At 48.7% G+C, this 27988-nt stretch overlaps 2 protein-coding genes across 2 annotated transcripts in view; one reads left to right on the top strand and one right to left on the bottom strand.

Moving 5' to 3' along the window:
* Nucleotides 1–27988, bottom strand: part of LOC134396428 (zinc finger protein 664-like) — a 151611-nt gene that overhangs the window by 60922 nt on the left and 62701 nt on the right. The window lies entirely within an intron of this gene.
* On the top strand, nt 109–25858 carry LOC134395836 (zinc finger protein 420-like). Its single transcript, XM_063121995.1, has 6 exons — nt 109–816; nt 14046–14815; nt 20065–20181; nt 22557–22845; nt 23928–24728; nt 25610–25858. The coding sequence occupies exons 1-6, from the start codon at nt 109–111 to the stop codon at nt 25856–25858; spliced, it is 2934 nt and encodes a 977-aa protein (XP_062978065.1).

Here is a 27988-nt window from a genome sequence, read left to right as displayed (position 1 = left end):
TGTGAAAAGCAATTCAGTTGCAGCTCAGGCTTTAACTTGCATCCAAGTACTCACACAGGGGAGAAGCCCTGTGAATGTTCAGAACATGGAAAGTGTTTCCATCTAAGCATGACCGTGAAAACACACCAAAGAATTCACACAGCGGAGAAGGCTTATACATGCTCAGAATGTGGAAAGGGCTTCAGATGGAACTGCGACCTTAACTTACATAAAAGAATTCATACAGGGGAGAAGCCTTATAAATGCTTAGAGTGTGGAAACAGTTTCAGTCAAGGCCAGAGCCTTAAACGTCATGAAAGTATTCACACAGGGGAAAAGCCCTTTAAATGCTCAGAGTGTGGAAAGAGCTTCAGTCGGCGCTTCGACCTTAACTCACATCAAAGAATTCACACAGGGGAGAAGCCCTTCAAATGCCTAGAATGTGGAAAGAGCTTTAGCAGGAGCTCTGGTCTTAAAATACACCAAAGAATTCACACAGGAGAGAAGCCCTATAACTGCACGGAATGTGGAAAGAGTTTCAGTCATGGCCGTAGCCTTAAACAACATAAAAGAATTCACACAGGGGAGAAGCCATATACATGCTCTGAGTGTGGAAAGAGCTTCAGTCAAAGTTCCCATCTGAAACAACATCAAAGAATTCACTCAGGGGAGAAGCCTTATGAATGCTCAGAGTGTGGAAAGTGCTTCAGTCAAAGCATGACACTTAAAATACACCAAAGAATTCACACAGGGGAGAAGCCCTTTAAATGCTCAGAGTGTGGAAAGAGCTTCAGTGATAGCTCCAGCCTTAAAGTTCATCAAAGAATTCACACAGAGGTGAAGACCTAGAACTGCTGAGTGTGGAAAGACCTTTCTCCAAAGCACCAGTATAGTGCTGCGTGAAAGAACACCCCAAAGGAATAATTTTGTAAATCCTTGCAAGTTCTGGAATGGAGGAAGTTCCTCAAATCAAGCACAGCCCTTCATTTGAAAAGATTCAATCCCAGGAGATGCCATGTATTTACTTCTACTTCCCATACCAGAGGTGGTATAGAGTTGCTTGGTTTGCTTCTTAAAACCTGCACTGGAATATTTGTTGTTTCTTCTCCCCATTCTTTGGATTATGTGCTAAAATGTTTTCATTAAATTTTATTATTTATTTATTAATTACATTTCTTTACCGCCCAATAGCCGGAGCTCTCAGGGCGGTTCACAAAAATGACGCGATACCCAGTTATTTGCTCATTTACCTTCCGTGCTGTCTTTGGCTCTGGCCTCCCAGAAAAAAGAAGAAGCAGGAAGAGGCTGCTGAGAGTCAGGTGGGGAGCGCCCCTCCCCTGTTTCCAGACCCCCTTTTCCCATCCGCCACTTGGCCTCGGCATTCCTTCTTGATCCTGTTATAAGCAAGAGGGACCAGGCTGCACCCTGAGGGACTGTCAGGAGAATAAGCAGGTGTGTGTGAGTGATTTAGCATACCTCAGAATGGGGCCTGGAAACTTTGTGTTAGCCCCTCTGGCAACTTGCCATCCGGTTCGTTTGCTCAAAAGTAGCACCTTTTTTTCTTTACATAAGAGCCCAATCTGGTGCCCCTTAGGCCGTATCTAAGCAAAACTGGACATCAGGAAAAACTTCCTGTTAGAGCAGTACGACAATGGAATCAGTTCCCTAGGGAGGTTGTGGGCTCTCCCACACTAGAGGCCTTCAAGTGGCAGAACCATCTGTCAGAGATGCTTTAGGGTGGATTCCTGCATTGAGCAGGGGGTTGGACTCGATGGCCTTTTAGGCCCCTTCCAAGTCTGCTATTCTATGAGTCTATGGAATCGGAGCTCCCTGAGGATGTGGGTCAGAGCTACAACCTCGAAGGGGGACATATGGGCAGGAATTCTCTTCCACCCCTGCCAGCTGCTGGAGAAAGCTACACAGAGGCTCCATCTTGTGAGGTCTGAGCTCAGAAGAGAAAGGAGGGGGAGGGTGCTGGGGGGGGGAGGTTGCCGTGGGGGGGGGGGGGCTGCCCACCCACTGCGTTGTGTTCACAACAGAGCCCTGACAGGAACACCAGAGCTCATCCAAAATGGAATTGGCCCTCTGCCTGTGAGTGGTCCCCCCCCCCCCCCGGGAATCCAGGACTCCTTTCCCAACCTGCACTTTTTGCGTGGCTAAAACGACAGCAGCCCTGCGCAAGAGGGAGGCCTCAGCAGGCACCACGGAGCCCCAGGGGTTGTAGAAGGTTCCACCCACCCACCCCAAAAAATGGGGGTGGAGGGGTGATTAAAATGCCTCCTGTCCTGCTTAAAATTGGAGTGGAGGGACAAAGTTGTTCATCCTTGCCTGCAAGCAGAACCTTGCGAGTTATAGAATAAGTATGGCTGTGGTTTGTTGCATTATAGAATAAATCAATAAAAAGTTTTTAAAAAATCATAGACCTTTATTTTAAATAAAAAAAAACTTCCTTTTTTGGCAAACAACAACAACACGTGAGAAGGATCTTGGAATTGTTGTAGATCACAAGCTGAATATGAGCCAACAGTGCGATATGGCTGCAAGAAAGGCCAATGCTATTTTGGGCTGCATTAATAGAAATACAGCTTCCAAATCACGTGAGGTCCTGGTTCCTCTCTATTTAGCCCTGGTTAGGCCTCATCTAGAGTATTGCGTCCAGTTCTGGGCTCCACAATTCAAGAAGGATGCAGACAAGCTGGAGTGTGTTCAGAGGAGGGCAACCAGGATGATCAGGGGTCTGGAAACAAAGCCCTATGAAGAGAGGTTGAAAGAACTGGGCATGTTTAGCCTGGAGAAGAGAAGATTGAGGGGAGACATGATAGCACTCTTCAAATAATTAAAAGGTTGTCACACAGAGGAGGGCCAGGATCTCTTCTCGATCCTCCCAGAGTGCAGGACACGGAATAACGGGCTCAAGTTAAAGGAAGCCAGATTCCGGCTGAACATCAGGAAAAACTTCCTGACTGTTAGAGCAGTACGACAATGGAACCAGTTACCTAGTGAGGTGGTGGGCTCTCCCACACTAGAGGCCTTCAAGAGGCAGCTGGACAAGCATCTGTCGGGGATGCTTTAGGGTGGATTCCTGCACTGAGCGGGGACAACAGTGGGGTTGGACTCTATGGCCTCAAAGGCCCCTTACAACTCTTCTGTTCTATAATCCCGCATCAGAGGCAGTGAGTGTTTCCCTGTAAACCAGTTGCCAGGTAATATTAATTGGAGAAGATGTGTGTGTGTTCGGGGTGGTGGGGGGAGAGAGAGAGACTCCGTGGTCAAGGAAGGATCCCAATCCATCCGCCCAATTAAGTGGGGTCTGGAGTGGGGTGGGGAGGGAGATAATGGCTTTCCTTCCCCCCCCCCCCGGCCCTCTCTGGCAAGGCAGGCGATGGGTAGAGCCGCAGAGCGCCGTTTCCTGGGAGTAGGGCGGGAGGATCCTCCTCGTTTCCTGCCCCCCCCACCGCTTTCCCTCCCTGCCTCCTCCCTGGGAAAAGAGCCCGGGATGTTCCCACGCCGCCGCCGCCGCCTCCTCTCCCTGCTCACCGTCCACGAAGGAGCCGGCGGGGAGGGGGAGAGCCCGAGGTAGCCCCCCCATATATTCCCCTAAAGGGATCGGGCGGGCAGGTGCCCCCGCTGGGGCTTGGCTCCATCCCTCTGCAGGGCCGGGCCGGACGTCAGGATCCTGGGCGCAGGAGGAGGTCAGGGCTGGAAAGGGCGAAGCCATCAGGGGAGGGGCCTGGGGGGGTCAAGGGGGTGAAGCAGGCGAGAAGCAGTTCTGGGCAGGGGAGGTGTGGGGGGGGGGGTAAGAGCAGCAGGGGATGCTCCGGGGTGGGGGGATTGGGCCTCATCCTCTTTGGTGCTGGGACTGACTCAGGGGGAGCACCTAGCCTGCCCCCCCCCTCACATCAGCCCTTGAGTCTCCCCCTCCCCTCCCTCAGGCAGAGCAGCAACGGAAGGGGCTCGTGACCGCTGCAGGATGCGGCCCCCTCCCTGGTCTCCAGGACGGGACCGGGACCCTCCGCGTCCTCCTGGGATGGAGCCCGGAGGGAAGACGGAAGGGCCCGACTCCGGCGCGGGAACCGGACCCCGCACCGCCCCGGATGGGAGCAACGTGGCGCCGGCGAGCCCGAGCGGCAGCAGCGCCCAATGGGAGGAGCAGCAGCAGCAGCAGCGCCCGCGGCGTCTCCGGGCCGACCAGGAGGCCGAGGGGCCCCGCCAGGCTCCGGGCCGGGAGTTGGGGCCGGAGAGCAGCGCCCAGGCGGTGGCCCTGGCGGAAGGCTTCCTCCTGAGCCAGGCGGAGGAGCGGCGGCAGGTGAGGGAGAGATTCCCTTTGGGAGCTCCGCGGGGCAGAGACCTTAGTGATTCCCCGCTCCTCCTAGTATCTCCAAGGAAGGGAGGTCCCCCCCACTCCCTGACTATGCCAGCGGATCCTGCTTCTGAACACGTGGATCGGGCTCTTCCTTTGCAGGGATCACTAGATATCTCAAGGGGGGGGGGTTGGACTGTTCCAGGCAAGGGGAGGGGACCCTTCTCCCGCCAGTGGTACAGTCCCCCCAACAGAGCAGGATTAGCCCTTCCGGCTGTGCTGAGACTGGAGACTCCGCCGCTCCAGGGAACACCTGGGATCTCCTCCCGGTTGGCTTTACGAGGGGGACTGAGGCGCCCTGTTCCCGGCCTCTTTTCATGCCAGGGTGGCTTTCCTGGCCCCAATCCAGGGATCCTTCTGAGCCCTTCTCCCGAGAGAGAGTTTCGGCTTTGGGAGGGAGATGAAGCGTAGATGGAGACGAGAATGCAGAGAGGCTGAGAAATTCACACTAATGCAATAACACTCATTCCTCCCCTGGGCTCCTCCTTCCTCTTCCAGGCACAGGGGATGTCAGCCCAAGGGGCCGCGGATGTTGCTGGACCAGCGAAGGCTCCAGCGGGAGCAAAATATCTGCCTCTGTTCCGGGGGATCCTGCAGGAAGGGGACGGAGCTCCCTCCTCTCTGGGTAAGGATCAGTGGGGCGTATTTCAGCCTGGTCTCCTAGGCTGACCCTATGAAAAGGAGGACGGGGCTCCTGTATCTTTAACAGTTGTATTGAAAAGGGAATTTCTGCAGGTGTCATTTGTATATATGGAGAACCTGGTGAAATTCCCTCTTCATCACAACAGTTAAAGCTGCAGGAGCCCTGCCCTCTTTTAAATCTGGTCACTCTAGTATAGCTCCTGCAGCTTTAACTGTTGTGTGATGAAGAGGGGATTTCACCAGGTTCCCCATATATACAAATGACACCTGCTGAAATTCCCTTTTCTATGCAACTATTAAAGATACAGGAGCCCTGTCCTCCTTTTCATAGTGTCACCCGATCTGTCCCCTATGCCGGATAGCCGTGGGTTCTCGCCTGGGATGAGAAAAATCAAGTGTCTATAAATTGAATTATGACTAAAAGCCATGTGGAGACAGGCTGATTCCACAGTAGAAACTGAAATGCAACATGAACTCTGAAGTATCTTCGCTGTGTCTTTTTTTGTTCTTCCTCTTAGGGAATGGGGTGACACTCCAAAATGGCAGGAGGACACGGGGCGCTCCTCCACCTCCTGCTCCTCCTCCTGGTGGACTAGACAGAGTGTCTGGGCAGCTGGAACAGGTACAGAACGGCCTGGGTGTCTCTGCCCCATGCCCGTCTCCCTGGGCCTGAGAGAACCCCCCCCTCACAGCTGGCTGCCAAGGAGCCTTCGGCCGGCCGTCAGGGAGCCCTGGGTGCTGAAGGAGGGACCTCCAACCCCTTCGCTCTCTCCTTTGCATCCTCCGCTCAGAGGACCTCTTTCTCTTCCAGGCTCCGGTGACCTTTGAGGAGGTGGCCGTGTGTTTCACGGAGGCGGAGGAGGCTTTGCTGGATCCAGGCCAGAGGGCTCTGCACAGGGACGTCATGGAGGAGAATTACGGGACTCTGGTCTCCCTGGGTAAGGCTTCCCTGAATCCCTCGACTGACACATCCTGGGATTCCAGAGTTGGGAGGGAGCTTGGAGGCCATCTAGATGAACCCCTGCTCAATTCAGCCTCTGGTCTGTAGGGTGCTGTTCCTTGTGCAACCATTCAGGTCTCCTGAAATGTCTCCCCGTTTCTCCTGCTTGTGGGATTAGTTTGTGATTGTGCCTTCAGCACTTCATAGAATCATAGAAAAGCAGAGTTGGAAGGGGCCTCTAAGGCCATCAAGTCCAACCCCCTGCTCAATGCAGGAATCCACCCTACAGAATCCCTGACAGATGGTTGTCCAGTTTCCTCTTGAAGGCCTGTAGTGTGGGAGAGCCCACAACCTCCCTAGGTAACTGATTCCACCGTCGCACTGCTCTAACAGTCAGGAAGTTTTTCCTGATGTCCATCCAGAATCTGGCTTCCTGTAACTTGAGCCTGTTATTCCGTGTCCCGCGCTCTGGGAGGATCGAGATGAGATCCTGGCCCTCCTCTGTGTGACAACCTTTGAAGTATTTGAAGAGTGCTCTCATGTCTCCCCTCCATCTTCTCTTCTCCAGGCTAAACATGCCCAGTTCTTTCAGTCTCTCTTCATAGGGCTTTGTTTCCAGACCCCTGATCATCCTGTTCATCTGTTTCGGCACTTCTGCGCCACTTGTCTGTACTCTTCTTTTGTAGCCTGGCCTTCCTTCCACTTCCTATATGTATCCCTTTTTGTTTTCAGGTCATCTCTAAGCTTTTTGTGGAGCCACATTGGTTTCCTCTGTTGTCTTCTATCTTTTCTCCTTGTTGGAATTGTTTGTAACTGTGCCTTTAAAATTTAATTTTTTAAATACTCCCACCCATCCTGCACTCCTTTTCTCTTTAGGCTCCCTTGCCACGGGACCTTACTTATTATAGTTCTGAGTTTATTAAAATCAGCTTTCCTAAAATCCAGAGTATGTGTATGGCTACGCTCGACTTTTGTCTCCTTCATATTCAAGAATTCAAGTATGACGTGGTCACTTTCCCCCAGAGTTCCCGTAACTGCCACTTTATCCACTAAGTCATCCCTATTGGTCAATATCAAGTCAAGGATTGCTGACCCTCTAGTTCCATCCACCACTTTCTGTAGGAGAAAGTTATCACCCACACATGTCAGGAATTTCTTGGAAGGGCCGCTTTTGGCAGTAATGGTCTCCCAACAGATATCAGGGTAATTGAAGTCCCCCATCACTACTACATCACACTTCCTTGAAACACTGGCAATTTGTTTCTCAAAAGTTTCGTCCTCGTCTTCTCCTTGATTGGGTGGTCGGTAGTAGACTCCGATCATCATATTCTTTTTATTCCTAGCCCCATTTATTTTAATCCAGATGCTCTCGATGGGGCTCCCAGTCTCATCCGCCTGTATTTCTGTGCAGGGATAGGTATTTTTAACATATAGTGCAACTCCGCCTCCCTTTCTATTTCTTCTGTTCTTTTTGAACAAGTTATATCCTTCAATTGCTATATTCCAGTCATGGGAGTCATCCCACCAAGTTTCAGTTATACCTATCAAGTCGTATTTGCCTTCGTGTAATAAGAGTTCAAGTTCGTTCTGTTTGTTTCCCATGCTCTGGGCATTAGTATATAGACATCGAAGACCATGTGTTTTATAGTCTGGCTTTGTTCCTACCTTGTTGCAGACACTATTTTGGGATTCTGTTGGAGCTGTTCTCTGTACTGTGGTGCATTGGCCTTCATCCATTGTTGCCTCAAAATTTACGTCTCCCACCCCCGCAAGATTCAGTTTAAAGCCCTCCTGATGAAGTTCTTCATGCTGTGGCCGAACTCATTCTTTCCAGCCCTTGTGAGGTGCAACCCATCCCTTGCCAGCAGTCCATGTTCCAAGTAGCGTAGCCCGTGGTCCCAGAATCCAAAACTCTCACGACAGCACCACCTTCGTAGCCAGTCGTTCATCCGGAGTATTTTTCTTTCCCTCTCTAATCCTCTTCCAAGAACCGGGAGGATGGATGAGAAAACTACCTGGGCCCCAAAGTTCTTCAGTTTCCTTCCCAGAGTTTCAAAGTCTGAAATGATTTCTTTGTAGCTCTACTTCGTGACATCATTTGTTCCCACATGGATGAGAAGAAAAGTGTATGTGTCCATGGGCTTTATGAGCTTTGGTAACCCTTCAGTCACATCTCTAATCTGTGCTCCAGGGAGACAGCACACCTGGCGAGTCCATGGGTCTTCACGACATACTTGGGTTTCAATCCCACGCAGCAGGGAGTCTCCCACAACGACTACTCTTCTCTTCTTGTTGTTCAACTGACCTTCTGCCTCGTTCCATGTTGCATGGTGTCTCCTGTAATTCTTCCACTGCAAACTACTCCAGTCTCCTCCTCCAGTACCTGAAAGTGGTTGCTTAACGCTAATCGTTCCACCGGTGCAGAATGCCTTCTAGTTCCTCCTCTCCTAACTGTCACGCTTTTCTAGAGAGTTTCCTCTTCATTGGCTTTCCTCCGCTCAGCATACTCCACTTCTGCTTCAGCTGGCTGTTGCTCTTCAATCTCATGTGCTTCTTGTTGCTGTTGCAGTTCCACCGTTCGGTCTAAGAACTCCTCGACTTCTCTTATTCCTTGGAGGGTGGACACTCACCGCTCAAGTCCTCTCACTTTTTCTTCCCAAAGTGCCACCAGCTTGCACCTGTTGCAGGTGCACGCCATGTCAATCTCAGGCAGGAACACCATGTACATTGATGGTGCTATATAAATAAATAATAATAATAATAATAACATTGCACATCCTTTGCAGGTCACCACTGCTAGGGACTCCTTTCTGTAATATTGTCTATTTCTGTTTTGTTTTTCCTTTCTGATTATAGTGGAATTGTCTGTGCTTTGTCCTGTCCTTTCTGAAGGTATACAACTATATGAGTATGTCTTCAGTCTTCAAGATCTCCCTTCCCTCTTGAGCGCTTTTCTCCCCCAGGATTTCTAGCCATGGTATCCCACCCGAGCTTTCTCCGAGCTTCCCTGAAGTCTAACTGTGATCTGATTTCGTAGCCTTCTCTGTCCCACAACACGGGACCCCCTTCCCCTGAGGCTCCAGCTACGTCTATCTCCCCTGTCTTATCATAGAATAGTAGAGTTGGAAGGGACCTATAAGGCCATCGAGTCCAACCCCCTGCTCAATGCAGAAATCCATCCTAAAGGATCCCTGACAGATGTTTATCCAGCTGCCTCTTGAAGGCCTCTAGTTTGGGAGAGCCCACAACCTCCCTAGGTAACTGATTCCATTGTCGTACTGCTCTAACAGTCAGGAAGTTTTTCCTGATGTCCAGCTGGAATCTGGCTTCCTTTCACTTGAGCCCGTTATTCCGTGTCCTGCACTCTGGGAGGATCGAGAAGAGATCCTGGCCCTCCTCTGCGTGACAGCCTTTTAAGTATTTGAAGAGTGCTCTCATGTCTCCCTCCATCTTCTCTTCCCCAGGCTAAACATGCCCAGTTCTTTCAGTCTCTCTTCATAAGGCTTTGTTTCCAGACCCCTGATCATCCTGGTTGCCCTCCTCTGAACACGCTCCAGCTTGTCTGCATCCTTCTTGTATTGTGGAGCCCAGAACTGGACGCAATACTCTAGATGAGGCCTAACCAGGGCTGAATAGAGAGGAACCAGGACCTCATGTGATTTGGAAGCTCTATGTCTATTAATGCAGCCCCAAATAGCATTTGCCTTTCTTGCAGCCATATCGCACTGTTGGCTCCTATTCAGCTTGTGATCTACAACAATTCCAAGATCACTTTGAAGTTTGTTTCTGTCTTCCAGGGTATTAGCTATCCCACCCAATTTTGTGTCATCTGTAAATTTGATAAGCGTTCCGTGCACCTCCTCGTCCAAATCATTAATAAAAATGTTGAAGAGCTCTGGGCCCAGGACTGAGCCCTGCAGCACCCCACTCGTTGCCTCTCCCCAGTTTGAGAAGGCTCCATTGATAAGCACTCTTTGAGTCCGATTCTGTAGCCAACTGCGAATCCACCTAATAGTTGACAAAACCCTCTTAGACCTTCCGTTCTTCGCCGAGCTAGTCTTCTGGGAGGGATCAGGGTACTTGAAATCCCGCAGGACGGCTATTGCTGCTTCCGTGAAAGTTTTGTCAGTCTCCCCCTTACCAATGTCTCATGGCGCTCCGCTGCTTCCTTCCTGGTGGGTCTTTCCCCTTGCAACAAGGTCTCCCCTTCAATGGCTGCTGCGTTCCAACCCTAAGCCTCATCTCCCCAGGACTCAGTAATGCCTCTCAGATCACGCTTCCCGTCCTGCTTCCCATCCTCCAGGCTTTAGTACGGAGGCATTGCCGGGATCCGCTTCCGCTGCCTTTGTCTCCTCCTGGGTCCTTTGGGTTCTTCTCCGGACTCCTTGGCTCAGTGGGGAGCCCTGGGCTTTTGCCACCCCCCACCCCAGAGTTCATTTAAAGGCCTCCTCACCATACTTGAATACCTTTCTCAGTGTTGCCTGGAGGGCAGGAGGTGGGGGTGTCCCATCTTCAGGTGGTGGTGGTGGGGTCACTTTCCATGGGAAGTTCTGTATTGACTTCCTCCATCCATCTCAGAAGACAGTCCCCAACCATCATCAGACAGCTCCTCCTCCTCATGTGAGTGGTAAATCCCCTCCCCTCTACGTGGGCCTGAGGGCCTCCCTCTGCTCCCTCTGGGGTGCGTCCTCCTCCTTGGGGTGAAGGTGGCCCCTGGTGTGAGATTGCAATAGCGCAGGGCTTCTCCCATTTCTCCTGGTCCAGTGTCTCTCCTGGTCCTTCTTCTCCTCTTCCTTCCTTCCTTCCTTCCTTCTGCCCTCTGCTTCCTTCCCCTTCCTTGCACGGATCCCTCGGCATCCCAGGTGATGCTTCCATGTCCGTGGACTCCCCTGCCTGCCACCTCTCCCAGCCAAGCTCCCTGACATGACTCACGTGGGCTCAGTCCCAGGGGACGGAGAGCTTGGCCACGGAGCACCTCCACTCTGGGGATCCTGGGCTCTGTGGAAGGAGTTTTGTGTCCCTGCACTTCTCGGGAGACCACGGTGCACTCCCGTGGCTGTTTAGGGTTGCAGCTAGAGCCCCTTTGAAAGTATTGCTAATCCATTCACAGGGGCCCATCTCTGAAAAGAGCTGGATGTCCGAAGGCATGGCTGCCCTCTTCCTCTTCTGTAGTCAAGACGTGCCACTGGCACCTTCTCCACAACGTCCTGCTGAGTACGACTGCAATCAGCCCACGCTTTCGGTCGGCAGAGTGACACTTCCTGGTCCAAGCAGCATCCTGGAACTTTGATTCCTGCATTCAGCAGGGGGTTGGACTGGATGGCCTTAGGGACCCCTTCTGACTACTACTCTGGGATCCTCTGACTGCCCATCCCTTTTACCTTCCTGTGCAGAGGGGATCCTCTCTTTGACCAGGCTGGGGGAGGCTTCAGACTGGGGGCTTTGAGATCCCTATAAAAATGTTATATTCAGAAGTATCAGAAGTATTTCCTCTCTTTCTCTTCTCTGCAAAAGGGCTTCCAGTTCCCAGATGGGATCTCATCTCCTGGCGGGAAGAAGCGGATGATCCCTTTGTCCGGGGCCCTGAGGAAGGGGAGAGACCAGCAGGTGGGTGCTTGGATCTGCTCGGACCCTTTGGTCCGATTCTGTAACCAACTGTGAATCCACCCAATAGTTGTTCCATCTAGCCCACTTTTAGCTAGTTTGTTAATCAGGATGTCATGTGGTACTTTGTCAAAAGCTTTGCTGAAGTCAAGATATATGACATCCACAGCATTCCCACAGTCCACAAGGGAGGTTATCCTATCAAAAAATGAGATCAAATTAGTCTGGCAGGATTTGTTCCTGACCAATCCATGTTGGCTTCTAGTAATTACTGCATTGATTTCAAGATGTTTACAGATTTACTTCTTTATAATCTGCTCCAGAATTTTCCCAGGGATGGATGTCAGACTGACTGGTCTGTAGTTCCCAGGTGCCTCCTTTTTGCCTTTTTTGAAGATAGGGACAACGTTAGCCCTCCTCCAGTCGTCCGGCACCTCACCCGTCTTCCATGATTTTGCAAAGATAATAGACAAAGGTTCTGAGAGTTCTTCCGCTAGCTCCATCATTACTCTTGGATGCAGTTCATCGGGCCCTGGAGATTTGAACTCATTCAAGGAAATTAGGTGTTCTTTGACCACTTGTTGATCAATCTCAAACTGCAATCCTGCCCCCTCAACTTCTGCTTCACTTTCTCCAGGGGGGTCATAGACCCGCTTTTGGGAGAAGACTGAGGCAAAGTAGGAATTGAACACTTCAGCCTTTTCTTTGTCGTCTGTTATCAATTTGCCATCCTCATTAAGGAGTTGAACCACCATTTCTTTCCTCTGTCTTTTACTACTTACGTTATCTGAAGAAAGCCTTTTTATTGCTTTTAGCATCCCTCCCTAATCTCAGTTCATTCTCAGCTTTAGCCTTCCTGATGCCATTTCGGCACTTCTGCGCCACTTGTCTGTACTCTTCTTTTGTAGCCTGGCCTTCCTTCCACTTCCTATATGTATCCCTTTTTGTTTTCAGGTCATCTCTAAGCTTTTTGTGGAGCCACATTGGTTTCCTCTGTTGTCTTCTATCTTTTCTCCTTGTTGGAATTGTTTGCAATTGTGCCTTTAGATTTTCGTTTTTTAAATACTCCCACCCATCCTGCACTCCTTTTCTCATTAGGCTCCCTTGCCATGGGACCTTACTTATCATAGTTCTGAGTTTATTAAAATCAGCTTTCCTAAAATCCAGAGTACGTGTATGGCTACACTCCGCTTTTGTCTCCTTCATAATCAAGAATTCAAGTATGACATGGTCCCTTTACCCCAGAGTTCCTGTAACTGCCACTTTATCCACTAAGTCATCCTGATTGGTCAATATCAAGTCAAGGATTTGCCGATCCTCTAGTTCCTTCCACCACTTTCTGTCCTTGTAGGGAATCCATAAATATTAGTATACATTAGATAAATTCTCCATACGCCACTCTGGTTCTCAGTTCCATTCATCCTCAGAGGCTACTTAAGATCTTTGGAATAATCTGCCAGTGCAATTGAGTATTTTTCTGTGGTGATTGTAACGAAGGTCCGAGTTAGTCACACCTCCCTGCCAGGTAGGCTCGGGAGCAACACGCTCCAATGATTCCCAATACCCCACTCCCTAGCCCCTCTCACTGAGGGAGGACCGGAGGTTTCTGGAATAAAACACACAGACACACTGTAGGGACCAAAGCAAATTTAATACATAGGAGCTAGCACTAACAGGTAAGGCCTTGGTCGGTAGTAGCAGCTAAAAGGGTAACAGGGGAAGGGAGGGGAAGGGGAAGGGGAAAAGGTCAGTGGATGAGGTACAAATGGAGGAGGCACTAACAGCCAAACTTCCATTTAAAAGCCTGCAGCTACACCACTATTCCCCCCAGCCATAAAGCGGCTAGCTTTGTCTCAGAAAGCCAGACCTCTAAAACATAACAGACACTCTATCTTTCCTCAAGCACCCCAACTGGGTCGCTTCTGGTGTTCTTCCATCACCCCCGAACAGAAGACCCCGTTTCCTTGTCAAGTTACTCTTTTTATCCCCTTTTCCACTCGGCTGTTAATGCCCCTCCCTTCTGGAAGAAGCTTGACACTTTTCTCACACCAGGCCCAATTAGCCTGACGAGGAGATAACATGCAGGTGTGAGGCCTCCAGCTGACCTTGGGGCCTCTGGAAGTTCTGGCATCCGGAGTCCTAACTCCCACCTTCAACCCGCATACCAAAGCCAGGTCTTGGCACCAGCCAAGCCATAAACACATATCAAACAGATACTTATCCTTCAGTCCCAACCATAACTCAACTACTAACAGGAAAATGAACACAATTAAAACCCAACAGTGACTTGACAAACCCCATGTCCTTCACAGTGATGAAAATCACAAACTGCTGCATTTGTTCCCTGAACTGAGGAAACTTTCTCTTTTCATTCTTTCAGTTGACGGCAGGGAGAGCAATAAAAATGGCAAACAACAGAGAAGCAAAACTGAAGGTGAACACAAGTGGCAGAACGAGGCTGGATTCTATGAAATGCCAATACAGCAAGAATGTTTTGAAGGAAATGAAATAATTCTTCAGAATGGAGTGAAAGAGTGGAAATGCTCTGCATGTGGAAAGAGCTTCAGTCGGATTTCCACCATTAAAAAACATCTAAGAATTCACACAGGGGAAAAACCCTATAAATGTTCAGAGTGTGGAAAGAGCTTCAGTCAGAGCTGCAACCGTAAACTCCATCAAAGAATTCACACAGGGGAGAAGCCTTATAAATGCTCAATGTGTAGAAAGAGCTTCAGTGGAAGCTCCGACCTTAAAAAACATGAAAGAATTCATACAGGAGAGAAGCCCTATAAATGCTCAGATTGTGGAAAGAACTTCATTCATAGGTATATCCTTAAACTGCATCAAAGAATTCACACAGGGGAGAAGCCCTATCAATGCTCAGTGTGTGGAAAGAGCTTCATTCAGAGTGCCAGCCTTAAACAACATCAAAAAATTCACACAGGAGAGAAGCCCAATAAATGCTCAGAGTGTGGAAAGAGCTTCAGTGGAAGCTCCGACCTTAAAAAACATGAAAGAATTCATACAGGAGAGAAGCCCTATCAATGCTCAGAGTGTGGAAAGAGCTTCAGTCATAAGTATGTCTTTAAACAACATGAAAGAATTCACACAGGGGAGAAGCCCTATCAATGCTCAGTGTGCGGAAAGAGCTTCATTCAGAGTGCCCACCTTAAACAACATCAACAAATTCACACAGGGGAGAAGCCCTATCAATGCTCAGTGTGTGGAAAGAGCTTCAGTCGGAGCACCCATCTTAAACAACATCAAATAATTCACACGAGAGAAGCCCTGTAAATGCTCTAAATGTGAAAAGAAATTCACAGAGCTCTGAACTTTACTCACATCAAAGAATTCACACAGGGGAGAAGCCCTATCAGTGGTCAGAGTGTGGAAAGAGCTTCATTCAGAGCGCCCACCTTAAACAACATGAAAGAATTCATACAGGAGAGAAGCCCTAAAAATGCTCAGTGTGTGGAAAGAGCTTCAGTTAGAGTTCTAGCCTTAAACAACATCAAACAATGCATACAGGAGAGAAACCCTACAAATGCTTACAGTGTGGAATGAACTTCAGTTGGAGATCCTACCTTAAACAACATCAAAGAATTCAAAGAAGGGAGTAGCCCTATCAGTTTTCAGAGTGCGGAAAGAATTTCAGGCAGAGGTTTGTTCTTAAACATTGTCAAAGAACTCACTGGGGGAGAAGCTCCATAAATGCTTAGAACATGGAAAGATGTTCAGTGAGCTCTCCTGTCTTAAACAACATCAAAGGATTCATACAGGGGAGAAGCCCTATAAATGTTTAGAATGTGTAAAGTGTTTCAGTGTAAGCTCGGACGTTAAAAAACACAAAGAAATTCACATGAGGAAGAAGACCTAGAAACGCTCAGTATGGAAAAGGCCTTCTTCAATGCAAACACGTGGAATTGCATGAAAGAACACCCAGAAGGGGGAATCTTGTAAACGCCTGCAACTTCTGGAATGTGGGAAGCTCTTCAAATGGAGCACAGCCCTTCAGTTCAAAAGATTCCATCCCAGGAGATACCATGTAGCGTTCAATTGACCAATCAAATCTTAATAACCAACAGGGAATACGCAGAAAGGGCCAAGTGGATCCATGCTCAAAACATGGCAGGGCCATCCATCGTCCTGGCCAAGGGTGCAGAGGTGGGGATACTTGGCTCAACGATACCACTAAGACATGGGCAAGGACATGCAGGACTTGTGATCAAAACCTTTATTTCCTGGAGTATGGACTGGTTTGATCTTCTTGCAGTCCAAGGCGCTCTCAGAATTTTCCTCCAACACCACAGTTCGAAAGCGTCAATCTTCCTTCGCTCAGCTTTCCTTATGGTCCAGCTCTCGCAGCCATAGGTTACTACGGGGAATACCATTGCTTTAACTATGCGGACCTTTGTTGTCAGCGTGGTGTCTCTGCTCTGAACTATTTTATCAAGATTTGTCATTGCTCTCCTCCCAAGAAGTAAACGTCTTCTGATTTCCTGGCTGCAGTCAGCGTCTGCAGTAATCTTGGCGCCCAGAAATACAAAGTCTGTCACTGCCTCCACGTTTTCTCCCTCTATTTGCCAGTTATCCATCAAGCTGGTTGCCATAATCTTGGTTTTTTGGAGGTTTAACTGCAACCCGGCTTTTGCACTTTCTTCTTTCACCTTCGTCATAAGGCTCCTCAGCTCCTCCTCGCTTTCAGCCATCAAAGTGGTGTCATCTGCATATCTGAGATTGTTAATGTTTCTTCCTGCAATTTTAACTCCAGCCTTGGATTCGTCAAGCCCAGCACGTCGCATGATGTGTTCTGCATACAAGTTGAATAGATAAGGTGAGAGTATACAACCCTGGCGAACTCCTTTCCCAATCTTAAACCAGTCCGTTGTTCCGTGGTCTGTTCTTACCGTTGCTACTTGTTCGTTATACAGATTCCTCAGGAGGCAGACCAGATGACTTGGTATCCCCATACCACCAAGAACTTGCCACAGTTTGTTATGATCCACACAGTCAAAGGCTTTAGAGTAGTCAATAAAACAGAAATATATGTTTTTCTGGAACTCCCTGGCTTTCTCCATTATCCAGCGGATATTGGCAATTTGGTCTCTAGTTCCTCTGCCTTTTCTAAACCCAGCTTGTACATAAACACTTATTTAAGTAGGGTGACCCTATGAAAAGGAGGACAGGGCTCCTATATCTTTAACAGTTGTATTGAAGAGGAAATTTCAGCAAGTGTCATTTGTATATATGAGGAGCCTTCCTTCTTCTCACATCAGTCCGTTGGTTTCTGTTCACCACTCTGCCGCAAAGATCATCTTCTTGGCTCGCCGCTCCGACCATGTTACTCCGCTTCTGAAATCTCTTCATTGGCTTCCAATTCACTTCAGAATCCAATATAAACTTCTCCTGTTAACCTTCAAAGCTTTTCACGGTCTAGCTCCTTCCTATCTCTCCTCTCTCATCTCACACTATTGCCCCGCTCGTGCTCTTCGCTCCTCTGATGCCATGTTTCTCGCCTGCCCAAGGGCCTCTACTTCCCTTGCTCGGCTTCGTCCATTTTCGTCTGCTGCCCCTTACGCCTGGAACGCTCTTCCAGAACATTTGAGAACTACAAGTTCAACCACAGCTTTTAAAGCTCAACTAAAAACTTTTCTTTTTCCTAAAGCTTTTAAAACTTGATGTTGTGCAGACTTCTACTGTTACTTTCTACTGTTAGTTTTTCCCTACCCTGTGCCTGCTTACCCTACCCTGTACCTGTTTGCATTCTCTTCCCCTCCTTATTGTTTTACTATGATTTTATTAGATTGTAAGCCTATGCGGCAGGGTCTTGCTATTTACTGTTTTACTCTGTACAGCACCATGTACATTGATGGTGCTATATAAATAAATAATAATAATAATAATAACCTGGTGAAATTTCCTTTTCAACACCACAGTTAAAGCTGCAGGAGCCCTGCCCTCTTTTAAATCTGGTCACTCTAATATAGCTCCTGCAGCTTTAACTGTTGCGATGAAGAGAGAATTTCATTACGTTCTCCATATATACAAATGACACCTGCTGAAATTCCCTTTTCTATGCAACTGTTAAAGATACCTCCTCCTCCTCCCTCCCAATCCCCTTTCCTTTTGTGTCATGTCTTTTAGATTGTAAGCCTGTGGGCAGGGACTGTCAAGAAATACTTTTGTAAGCTGCCGTGAGAGCCTTTTTTGGCTGAATGGCGGCATAAAAATCCTTAAATAAATAAATATAAATAAATAAATTAAGATACAGGAGCCCTGTCCTCCTTTTCATAGAATCATAGAAGAGTAGAGTTGGAAGGGGCCTACAAGGCCATCGAGTCCAACCCCCTGCTCAATGCAGGAATTCACCCTAAAGCATCCCTGACAGATGGTTGTCCAGCTGCCTCTTGAAGGCCTCTGAATGCCTCCAGCTGCCTCTTGAATGCCTTTTCATATGGTCACTCTAATTTAATCAAGGCCAGAAGACGATGCTGAGTGCCATTTTTCTTGGTAGAAAGCCAGGGCACAAATCAAATCCAGAAAATAAACACCCGGTCCTCCTCTGTGTGGCCCTGTGTGGGAATTGCCCCACATACTCCTGCAGAGGTGGCCCCAGCTGTGAGTCTGGCCCTACCGGGCCCAAGAACCACTCAGTTCTGCAAGTCCTAGAGCAGTTGAAGTGGCCAGAAATGGAGAATGGCCATGGAGAAGTCCAACCTCTATACATCATGTCTAAAGCCTTCCACATTGGGCCTTGGCTCAGCCGAGCTGCATGTCCAGGCAAGAGGGCCAGTGTGTGGAGCAGATCGTGGCCTGTCTTTCCCAGCCACCAGTCAAGGGAGGGTGCCCCCAGCCCTCCACCCATGGGGCACCCCCTTGCACCACCAGAAAGGCCCTTGCCGGGGAGAAGAGCGAGGGCAGGGAATCGTGGTATCTCCTGGGTTTGAGTCTTTTGAACTGAAGGGCTGAGCTCCATTTGAAGAGCTTCCCACATTTCAGAAGATGTAGGCGTTTACAAGATTCCCCCTTCTGGGTGTTCTTTCATGTAATTCCACGTGTCTGCATTGAAGAAGGCCTTTTCCACACTGAGCATTTCTAGGTCTTCTTCCTCATGTGAATTTCTTTGTGTTTTTTAAGGTCTGAGCTTACACTGAAACCCTTTCCACATTCTAAACATTTGTAGGGCTTCTCCCCTGTATGAATTCTTTGTTGTTTTTTAAGGTTGGAGCTCTCAGTGAAGGCCTTCCCACATTCTGAGCATTGATAGCATAAGATTATTTCTTAATCTGAAATTTTACTAATTATGTGTAAAATTGGGGTTATAAAATTTCGTTGGCATAGCATAGCATAGAGAAAGAAGTTTGGGGTGGCATAGAATGGGTTTGAATAGATGTACAGGTGATAGGGTAATGTTTTAATATTAAGGGGACAAGTAGGCATACAGACATAGTACAAGGACATTGAGTCCAAACCCCTGCTCAATGCAGGAACAAGTAAAATAAATAATAAAATAAATGTATTTGCTCAGATAGTGGGGAAAAAACATCCCAGAGAGGAGCCCCGGCTTGTCAAGGAGGCCATACCAGGCTGCATTCATAGAATCATAGAATAGCAGAGTTGGAAGGGGCCTCTAAGGCCATCGAGTCCAACCCCCTGCTCAATGCAGGAATCCACCCTAAAGCATCCCTGACAGATGGTTGTCCAGCTGCCTCTTGAATGACTCTAGTGTGGGGTTAGGGTTAGACTTGATAGCCATCAAGAATTACCCAGAATTAACATATCCTGAAAGACACTCTTGATCCTTGCCCTTATGAAGGGGGTTCATTGGTAAAAGTTTGTGTGCAGTTCTGGGCACCACACTTCAAGAAGGACGCAGTCAAGCTGGAGCGTGTTCAGAGGAGGGCAACCAGGATGATCAGGGGTCTGGAAACAAAGCTCTATGAAGAGAGACTGAAAGAACTGGGCATGTTCAGCCTGGAGAAGAGAAGGCTGAGGGGAGACATGATAGCACTCTTCAAATACTTGAAAGGTTGTCACACAGAGGAGGGCCAGGATCTCTTCTCGATCCTCCCAGAGTGCAGGACACAGAATCATGGGGTCATGTTGGAGGAAGCCAGATTCCGGCTGGCCATCAGGAAAAACCTGCTGTTAGAGCAGTACGACAATGGAACCAGTTACCTAGGGAGGTTGTGGGCTCTCCCACACTAGAGGCATTCAAGAGGCATCTGGACAACCATCTGTCAGGTGTGCTTTAAGGTAGCTTCCTGCAATGGGCAGGGGGTTGGACTCAATGGCTTTCGAGGCCCCTTCCAACTTTACTATTCTATGATTCTAGGGAAGGTTAGGCCAAGCTCACCTCCCCCTCTCTGCCTCCACAATTGGCTCCCACATCCGTCAGTTCTCGCAAACATGTTTTTCCCCAGCCGTGCACCTGCGCATGGAACCAAACAGAGAGTTCTGGACGTTGCAAAGTGATGACACTTCTTGCCTTGTAATTACCCAAATCATAGTGATTTCTCCTTCTCCTCCTTTGTGCCAGAGCTCCAAGGACTTTTGAGTCTGCTCACAAATCCATCCAGTTCAAGAGCAAGTGCCGGAGGAGAGGTGCTTCAAGGCCTCCTGGGTCACGGAGAGCTTGGGAGGAGGCTCAGGGCAGGTGAGGTGGGAGGCCAGAGCCCTCTCATCCCCTTCAGGTGTGCAGCTGTTTCTGCCTGGGCTCCATCTTATTCTTCCAATTTGTTGAGAGGAGTGCGGTGGAGGTCATGCCAGGTGTACCCAGAATGTTTCTGCTCTTGCTGCTGCTGCTGCTGCTACTGCCACCCTCCCAGGCAAGCTGTGGAATGCTCCAGGCCCAACGCCCCTTGACTTTGGAAGGGGATGGAATAGACCCATTGAACCACTACAGGCCAGGAGAGGTCCTCATCAGTGGGATTGTCTCTGCAACAAGTGCTTTCTTTCTACCCAATGGTTTCAACAGGACTCCTTCTCTCAGAGGTCTCTCGTAAGTCATCCCTATTTATGAAGGGCTGCCTGTGTTACCTTGTACCTTCCCAATTGCTGTGCTGTTTGCCTTTGGAGGTGCTTCGTCACCGAGGTACCATTCACTGCTCAACCTGCTGGTTCACTTTTAGAAGTGTAGTAACATAGGGCATTTTGATCGAGGGCCATTAAAGCAATGCAGAGCAGTGCCTTCCCGGAAGCTGAACCTGCAGCCGGCCAGGCTCCCTTTGAAATGTAACAGGTGGCAACTTATTATGGGACAAATAATAATACCTCTCTTTTAAACCATGTGAGCGGTGACAGGCTGTGACTCAGGGAGCAGAGCACTGCCCCACAACTTTCCGTCGCCCACACTTCAGAACAGCCTATTAAGTTTGCAAAGTCTAGTTTGGAAATGAAATATTTTATATAATGTATTTCACTGGCTTTTAATTTTGGTGACCCTCCACATGGAGCTTCGGCTATGGGGTGTTATAGGGTTGAACGAGAAGAGCTCAGAATCTAAACTCCTCTTATTGATCTCCTAATGATGCTCAGCATGGAATTTGGCGTTTTTCACAGCATCAGCGTGATCGACTGACCTTTTCCTTGAGCTACCCCAACACATCCCCACATTCTCTTCCTTGGTTGGTCACCCAAACTCAGATCCCCCCAGTAGGAGGTTAGGGGGCTTTGCCCCAATGCATGTTGCTGAATTCTCACCTCATGGAATTGCCTTTGTAATTCTGAATTCCCTTCCCCCAGTTCACTGCTCACTCCTAATTCTGGATCATTAATGAACAAGTTAAAAGCACGGCCCAATATTCTGCTGTTTTTGACATGGAAAGGAAGGCTTCATTCCCGCTTGGAAAACGGGTACGAGAAGGCCGCGGTCTTAAAACCCAGGCCTGATATTCCAAACAGATACCAACCCATCAGCCCTCTGGCCTGACTATTCTGTTTCCATGGTGACTAACCATCATGATTGCAACAGCACCCTCCCACCCATGTTCCCCAGCATCTGGTGTACACAGGCTTACTGCCTCTGATACTTGATTAGGACTAGTAGCTATTGACAGGCTTCTCCCGCAAGAATTTATCCAACCCCCTTTTAAAGCCATCCAGATTGGTGGCCATCCCTACATCCCTCTGATGCTATGCTTCTCGCCTGCCCTAGGACCTCCACTTCCCTTACTCGGCTTCGTCCTTTTTCTTCTGCTGCCCCTTACCCCTTACGCCTGGAACGCTCTTCCAGAACACTTGAGAACTACAAACTCAATCCCTGCTTTTAAAACTCAGCTGAAAACTTTTCTTTTCCCTATAGCCTTCAAATATTGAGTTTGTTCTGACTCTATACCGTTAGCTTCTCCCTACCCGGTGCCTGTTTACACTTCCCTGTGCCTGTTTGCATTCTCCTTCCCTCTTTATTGTTTACCACAACTTATTAGACTGTAAGCCCATGCGGCAGGGTCTTGCTATTTACTGTGTTATCTGTACAGCACCATGTACATTGATGGTGCTATATAAATAAATAATAATAATAAATAATAATAATAATAATAATAATAATAATAATAATAATAATAATAATAATTGTGGCAGTGAGTTCCATAATTTAACTCTGCGCTGTGTGCAGAAGTCCTTTCTTTGATCTGTCCTGAATCTCCCACCCGTCAGTTTCATGGGAGAACCCCTGTTGCACTCTAGTATTATGGGAGAAGGAGGAAAAGCGCTCCCTCTCTCCAAGCGAAGGGTTGCACGTGTTTACTCCCAGCCCCGGGGCACAGGTCTGCACGGGTTCCGTTCCAAAACGGATCGTGGCTTTTGGCCCTGGAGCAAAGCCACCTTCTGTCGTCACTAGGGACACACGAGCCATGAAATGGGGATTGGCTGTTGTGCTTCTGCATTTGCCTTGGGATCAGCGTTAGCAGCAGGAAAGTAACAGAAACGTAATGCAAATATCTAGATGGCCTTGAAAGGCTGGTGGAATCAAAGAAGCAAGAATTGAAGATGTTTGCTCCATTATGTGACTCTTTCGCCCCACCCCCCCAGAGCAAGCACAGAATACTGGAAGATCCTGTCCTTCTTATTTGCCATTCAGGAGATCAACCAGGAGCCCAGGATCTTACCCAACCTCACCCTGGGCTACAACATCCAAGACAACTACTTTGATGCAAAAATGACTTCAGACACCTTGCTAGACCTGCTGTCTCCTGGGCAGGGCAATACGCCCAACTATAAATGTGGAAGGAAAAATCACCCATTGGCCATCCTGGAAGGGGCTGACTCTGACATCTCCATCCAGATTGCAACCATGTCGAGCACCTACAAAATCCCACAGGTGAAGGGGTGTGTGCTACAGGCTGAATCTAACTCTACGATTGGGTTCCCTCCAGAGAAATCAGTACATTCTCCAGAGAACTAAAATGGGAGCTTCCTCTCCCCACGTCATGGGGAATTATCTGGATCCACGATGGGGTGCAAAGGGTTAAAGCCCCACACTCCCACACCAGGGGCCTAGTCCACATCGAGGGTGGGGCCACACTGACTATGAGGGTAAATTATGTGATTATAGAATCATAGAATCATAGAATAGCAGAGTTGGAAGGGGCCTATAAGGCCATCAAGTCCAACCCCTTGCTCAATGCAGGAACCCACCCTAAAGCATCCCTGACAGATGGTTGTCCAGCTGCCTCTTGAAGGCCTCTAGTGTGGGAGAGCCCACAACCTCCCTAGGTCACTGGTTCCCTTGTCGTACTGCTCTAACAGTCAGGAAGTTTTTCCTGGTGTCCAGCTGGAATCTGGCTTCCTTTAACTTGAGCCCGTTACTCTGTGTCCTGCACTCTGGGAGGATCGAGAAGAGATCCTGGCCCTCCTCTGTGTGACAACCTTTCAAGAATTTGAAGAGTACTATCATGTCTCCCCGCCATCTCTTCTCCAGGCTAAACGTGCCCAGTTCTTTCAGTCTCTCTTCATAGGGCTTTGTTTCCAGACGGGCAACCAGGAGGATCAGGGGTCTGGAAACAAAGCCCCATGAAGAGAGACTGAAAGAACTGGGCATGTTTAACCTGGAGAAGAGAAGATTGAGGGGAGACATGATAGCACTCTTCAAAGGTTGTCACACAGAGGAGGGCCAGGATTAATTATCCTGTGTTCCGTTTCTTGCCCATGTTAAACACGGCTGAGAAAGAGGGACAAACCGTTAGGAACTTGCTTCAGTTATAGAGACGCAGGAGATGCTCCATAGTTTAGGGCATCTTCATTTTCCAGTGTTATGAAGCCTGAATAGTTTATTCACCCTTAAAGTAAGACCATATGTTAATTTCCAGTTCATAGGTGTAATTTGGCCAGGTTTCAGAAATATATGATGAAGAGTTGAAATTTGGTTCGGAGCACAGCCAAACCTCTTCCTTTCTTTGACAGGTGAATTATGCTTTTGTTTCTCATGTTCTGAGCGATAGAACTCAGTTCCCTTTTTTCTACCCAACCATCCCCAAAGAAGGAAGCCAGTACCCGGGGATTGTCCGACTGCTCCTGCATTTCAGGTGGACCTTGGTCGGTCTTGTCGCTCCAGACACGGACAACGGAGAGAGTTGCAGGAGGACATTGGCACCGGAGCTCACCAGGAACGGCGTTTGCGTTGCTTTCGTACAAAGCATCCCAGGAATGAACAGGAACAAAGTGGTGATCCGTTATCCCTCATTCGAGAAGTGGAGACAAGTGAATGCCTTGGTCTACTGTGCAGAGACTGGCTCCTTCTTAAATGGCATACACATTATGCAAAAGGTAATTAAAATGTTAATGAAACCTGTTGTAGGGGAAGTCTGGATCACAACGGCTTTGTGGGACCTCACCTTGGAGTTGATGCATCAAGTGTCTTTTCAAAACATCCGTGGACTTTTTTCCTTCTCCATCCAGACAAATAAAAGGAAAAAATACGTTGATATTTCACACTTTTACTTTGCTATCAAGCAGTTTGTGGAGAAAGCCTTTAGCTGTTCCTATTCCAGGCACGCCTTGTCTGTGAAAGGCTGGACCAGATGCAGGGAGAATGAGAAACCGGAGGCCCTGCCCCAAGAGGACGTGGAGAGGATTCTGTCTCTGGACACCTACGTCATTTACAACACCGTCCACGCTGTGGCCCGCGCCTTAGGCGCTGCTTGCACGAGGCGGGCGGTGGAGCGTGGAGCCAGGCTGGATGTTCAGAGGCTGCACCCATGGCAGGTACTTCCTTTTCCATCCCAAATATCCCTGCTGAACATAGTGATCCATTGTGGAATTCCAGAATGATGGCCTTGAATTTCTGATCTGAGGAAACGGGGTGAGATCACAGAATCATAGAATAGTAGAGTTGGAAGGGGCCTAAAAGGCCATTGAGTCCAACCCCCTGCTCAATACAGGAATCCCCCCTAAAGCATCCCTGACAGATGGTTGTCCAGCTGCCTCTTGAAGGCCTCTAATGTGGGAGAGCCCACAACCTCCCTAGATCACTGGTTCCATTGTCGTACTGCTCTAATAGGAAGTTTTTCCTGATGTCCAGCCGGAATCTGGCTTCCTGTCACTTGAGCCCACAATTCTGTGTCCTGCACTCTGGGATGATCGAGAAGAGATCCTGGCCCTCCTCTGTGTGACAACCTTTCGAGTCCTTAGAATCATAGAATCATAGAATAGCAGAGTTGGAAGAGGCCTACAAGGCCATCGAGTCCAACCCCCTTGAAGAGTGCTATCATGTCTCCCCTCAATCTTCTCTTCTCCGGGCTAAACATGCCCAGTTCTTTCAGTCTCTCTTCATAGGGCTTTGTTTCCAGACCCCTGATCATCCTCATTGTAATTCCACGATGCCTGCAGCAAGAGATTCCCCAACACGCACAGCTGATGGGCCCCTTATAATGTGATTTTGCCGGGAAATTTCTTTGCATGTGAACCGGCCGTACAGGTCTAAAGGCTTCACCTTCTTAGGGAGGACACAGGTCCTTGGTGAATGGAGCCAAGTCCCTTGAGATTGTGAAGAGTCCCAGCCAGCTGTTTGAGTATGAGCACCAATTGGGCAGATCGAGGGTTGGCTTCTTGTTCTCACAATGTTGCTGTTTTCTCTGCCATTCCAGTTTCACACTTTCTTGAGAAGCTCCCAGTTCTACAATAATTCTATGGACCAAGTGTATTTGGACGAGGACGGAGACCTGGCGGCTGACTTTGACATCGTGAACTGGGTGGTGTTTCCCAATTGGTCTGTCGTAAGGGTGAAATTTGGGAGCCTGGAACGACGGGGGTCCCCCGGCCTCACGTTCACCATCAACCAGGAGGCCGTGGTGTGGCCCAAATGGCTCAACCAGGTGGGGGAAAGCATTCCTTGAATGGCTTTGCATTTATTGATCATGTCTTAAGAGGCCCTGGGCCAGCCTTCCTCAAACCGATGTCCTTGAGATGTGCTGGACTTGAACTCCCATCATTCTGGGCCAACATGGCCATTGGGAATGATGGGAATTGCAATCAGACACAACTGGAGGCCACCAGGCTTTGAAAGCCTGCTCCAGGTGGGGCTGCCTTTGACGCTCCGTCAATTCCATCAAGCATCAGTTCTTTGAAATCTCAGAGAGAGAGAGGGAGAGAGAGAGAGGAGTTGTTCCCCATCTCTGCTACCCAGCTGTGCACCGGAAACATTGCCCTTAAACATCGCAGGTTACTAGCTATTGGTCCATTAATAGAGCTCCACCAGACTATATGACTACAGACTAGAAGAGGACAGGCCTCTGCCCCAGAGTGCTTCCAATCTAAAATTCAAAACAAGGGAAACAACAGACAAAAGGGAAGACAAAGATGTTAAACACGCACACGCACACACACAGAGAGAGCATGCAGTTGTTTTAGTTGCTCACGCATGGGCTTAGTCATAAATTGCAACATAAACCCTTCACATCCACTTGGGTCCTTTTTCAACTCTGTGTCTTATTTCTGTAGACAAATTAGCTGTGAAATACACTAACATCATCATCATCATCATCATCATTATCATCATCATCATCATCATCATCATCATCATCTTATTTTTTACCTACCTCTCCCTACGGATGGAGGCAGGGAACGACATTGAATACATAAGAATTGTGCTAGATCAGACCAAGATCTGTTCGCACAGTGGCCAACCAGCTGCCCATGGAAAAACCACAAGCAGGACATGAGTGCAACAACACCTTCCCACCCATGTTCCACAGCAACTAGTGTACATAGAATCATAATAGAGTTGGAAGGGGCCTACAAGGCCATCGAGTCCAACCCCCTGCTCGATGCAGGAATCCAGCCTAAAGCATCCCTGACAGATGCTTGTCCAACTGCCTCTTGAAGGCCTGTAGTGTGGGAGAGCCCACAACCTCCCTAGGTCACTGGTTCCATTGTCGTACTGCTCTAACAGTCAGGAAGTTTTTCCTGATGTCCATCCGGAATCTGGCTTCCTGTCACTTGGGCAAGCTATTCCGTGTCCTGCACTCTGGGAGGATATAATCACACTGCCTCTGATACTGGACGTAGCATAGAGCTATCAAAACTCATAGCCATCGATAGCTTTATCCAGCAGAAATGTGTCTGATCTCCATTTAAAGCCATGCAAATTGGTGGCTGTCACTTTATGTATGCAAAGAAGTCCTTCCTTTGATCTGTCCTGAATCTCCCACCCATCGGCTTCATGGGATATGACCCCTTTTGGTTCCAGTATTATGGGAATTCTGTCCCTTTGAGAGCCCTTGTCTTTGCGCTTAGACCCTGCCCCGTTCCAGGTGTGTGGAGAGCTGCCGTCCAGGATTCGTCAAGGTGGTTCAGGAAGGGAAGCCAGTGTGCTGCTACACCTGCGCTCCCTGTGCGGAAGGGACCATCTCCACCCAGGAAGGTGGGTGTTGTTGTTGTGGTTTATTCGTTCAGTCGCTTCCGACTCTTCGTGACTTCATGGACCAGCCCACGCCAGAGCTTTCTGCCGGCTGTCACCACCCCTAGCTCCCCCAAGGTCAAGTCTGTCACCTCCAGAATCTCATCCCTCCATCTTGCCCTTGGTCGGCCCCTCTTCCTTTTGCCTTCCAAGGAGGAAAATGGCGCCCCTTGGGAGGAGGGGGAAGATGCCTCCAGATGGATGCCCCCAGCATTGAGCAGGGGGTTGGACTTGATGGCCTTATAGGCCCCATCCAGCTCTACTATTCTATGATTCTATGTCCCTGGAAGGTTTTGTTAAAGGTGTTTCTAAACTCAGAGAGCCTCAATAGCTAAAGCTGCCCAAGTTGCCGGCCTTCAATGTACCTTGTGGAAGCGAGCACCAAAGCTTCCAAAGAATTCCTTTTCTCCATCCTGAATCTCCCAGCATTCAGCTTCATGGGATGACTCTGGTTGAGTATTGGTGGAGACACATCTTAAACCAAGTGCATGATGGGAGTTGTAGTCCAAGACATCTGGATGGTGCCAGGTTGGGCAGAGAGCGAGAGCGAGAGCGAGTACCATGCCCT

Source organism: Elgaria multicarinata, chromosome 3, assembly GCF_023053635.1.
Source record: "Elgaria multicarinata webbii isolate HBS135686 ecotype San Diego chromosome 3, rElgMul1.1.pri, whole genome shotgun sequence".
Classification (NCBI taxonomy): domain Eukaryota; kingdom Metazoa; phylum Chordata; class Lepidosauria; order Squamata; family Anguidae; genus Elgaria; species Elgaria multicarinata.
This window is presented reverse-complemented; position numbering and strand designations above follow the sequence as displayed.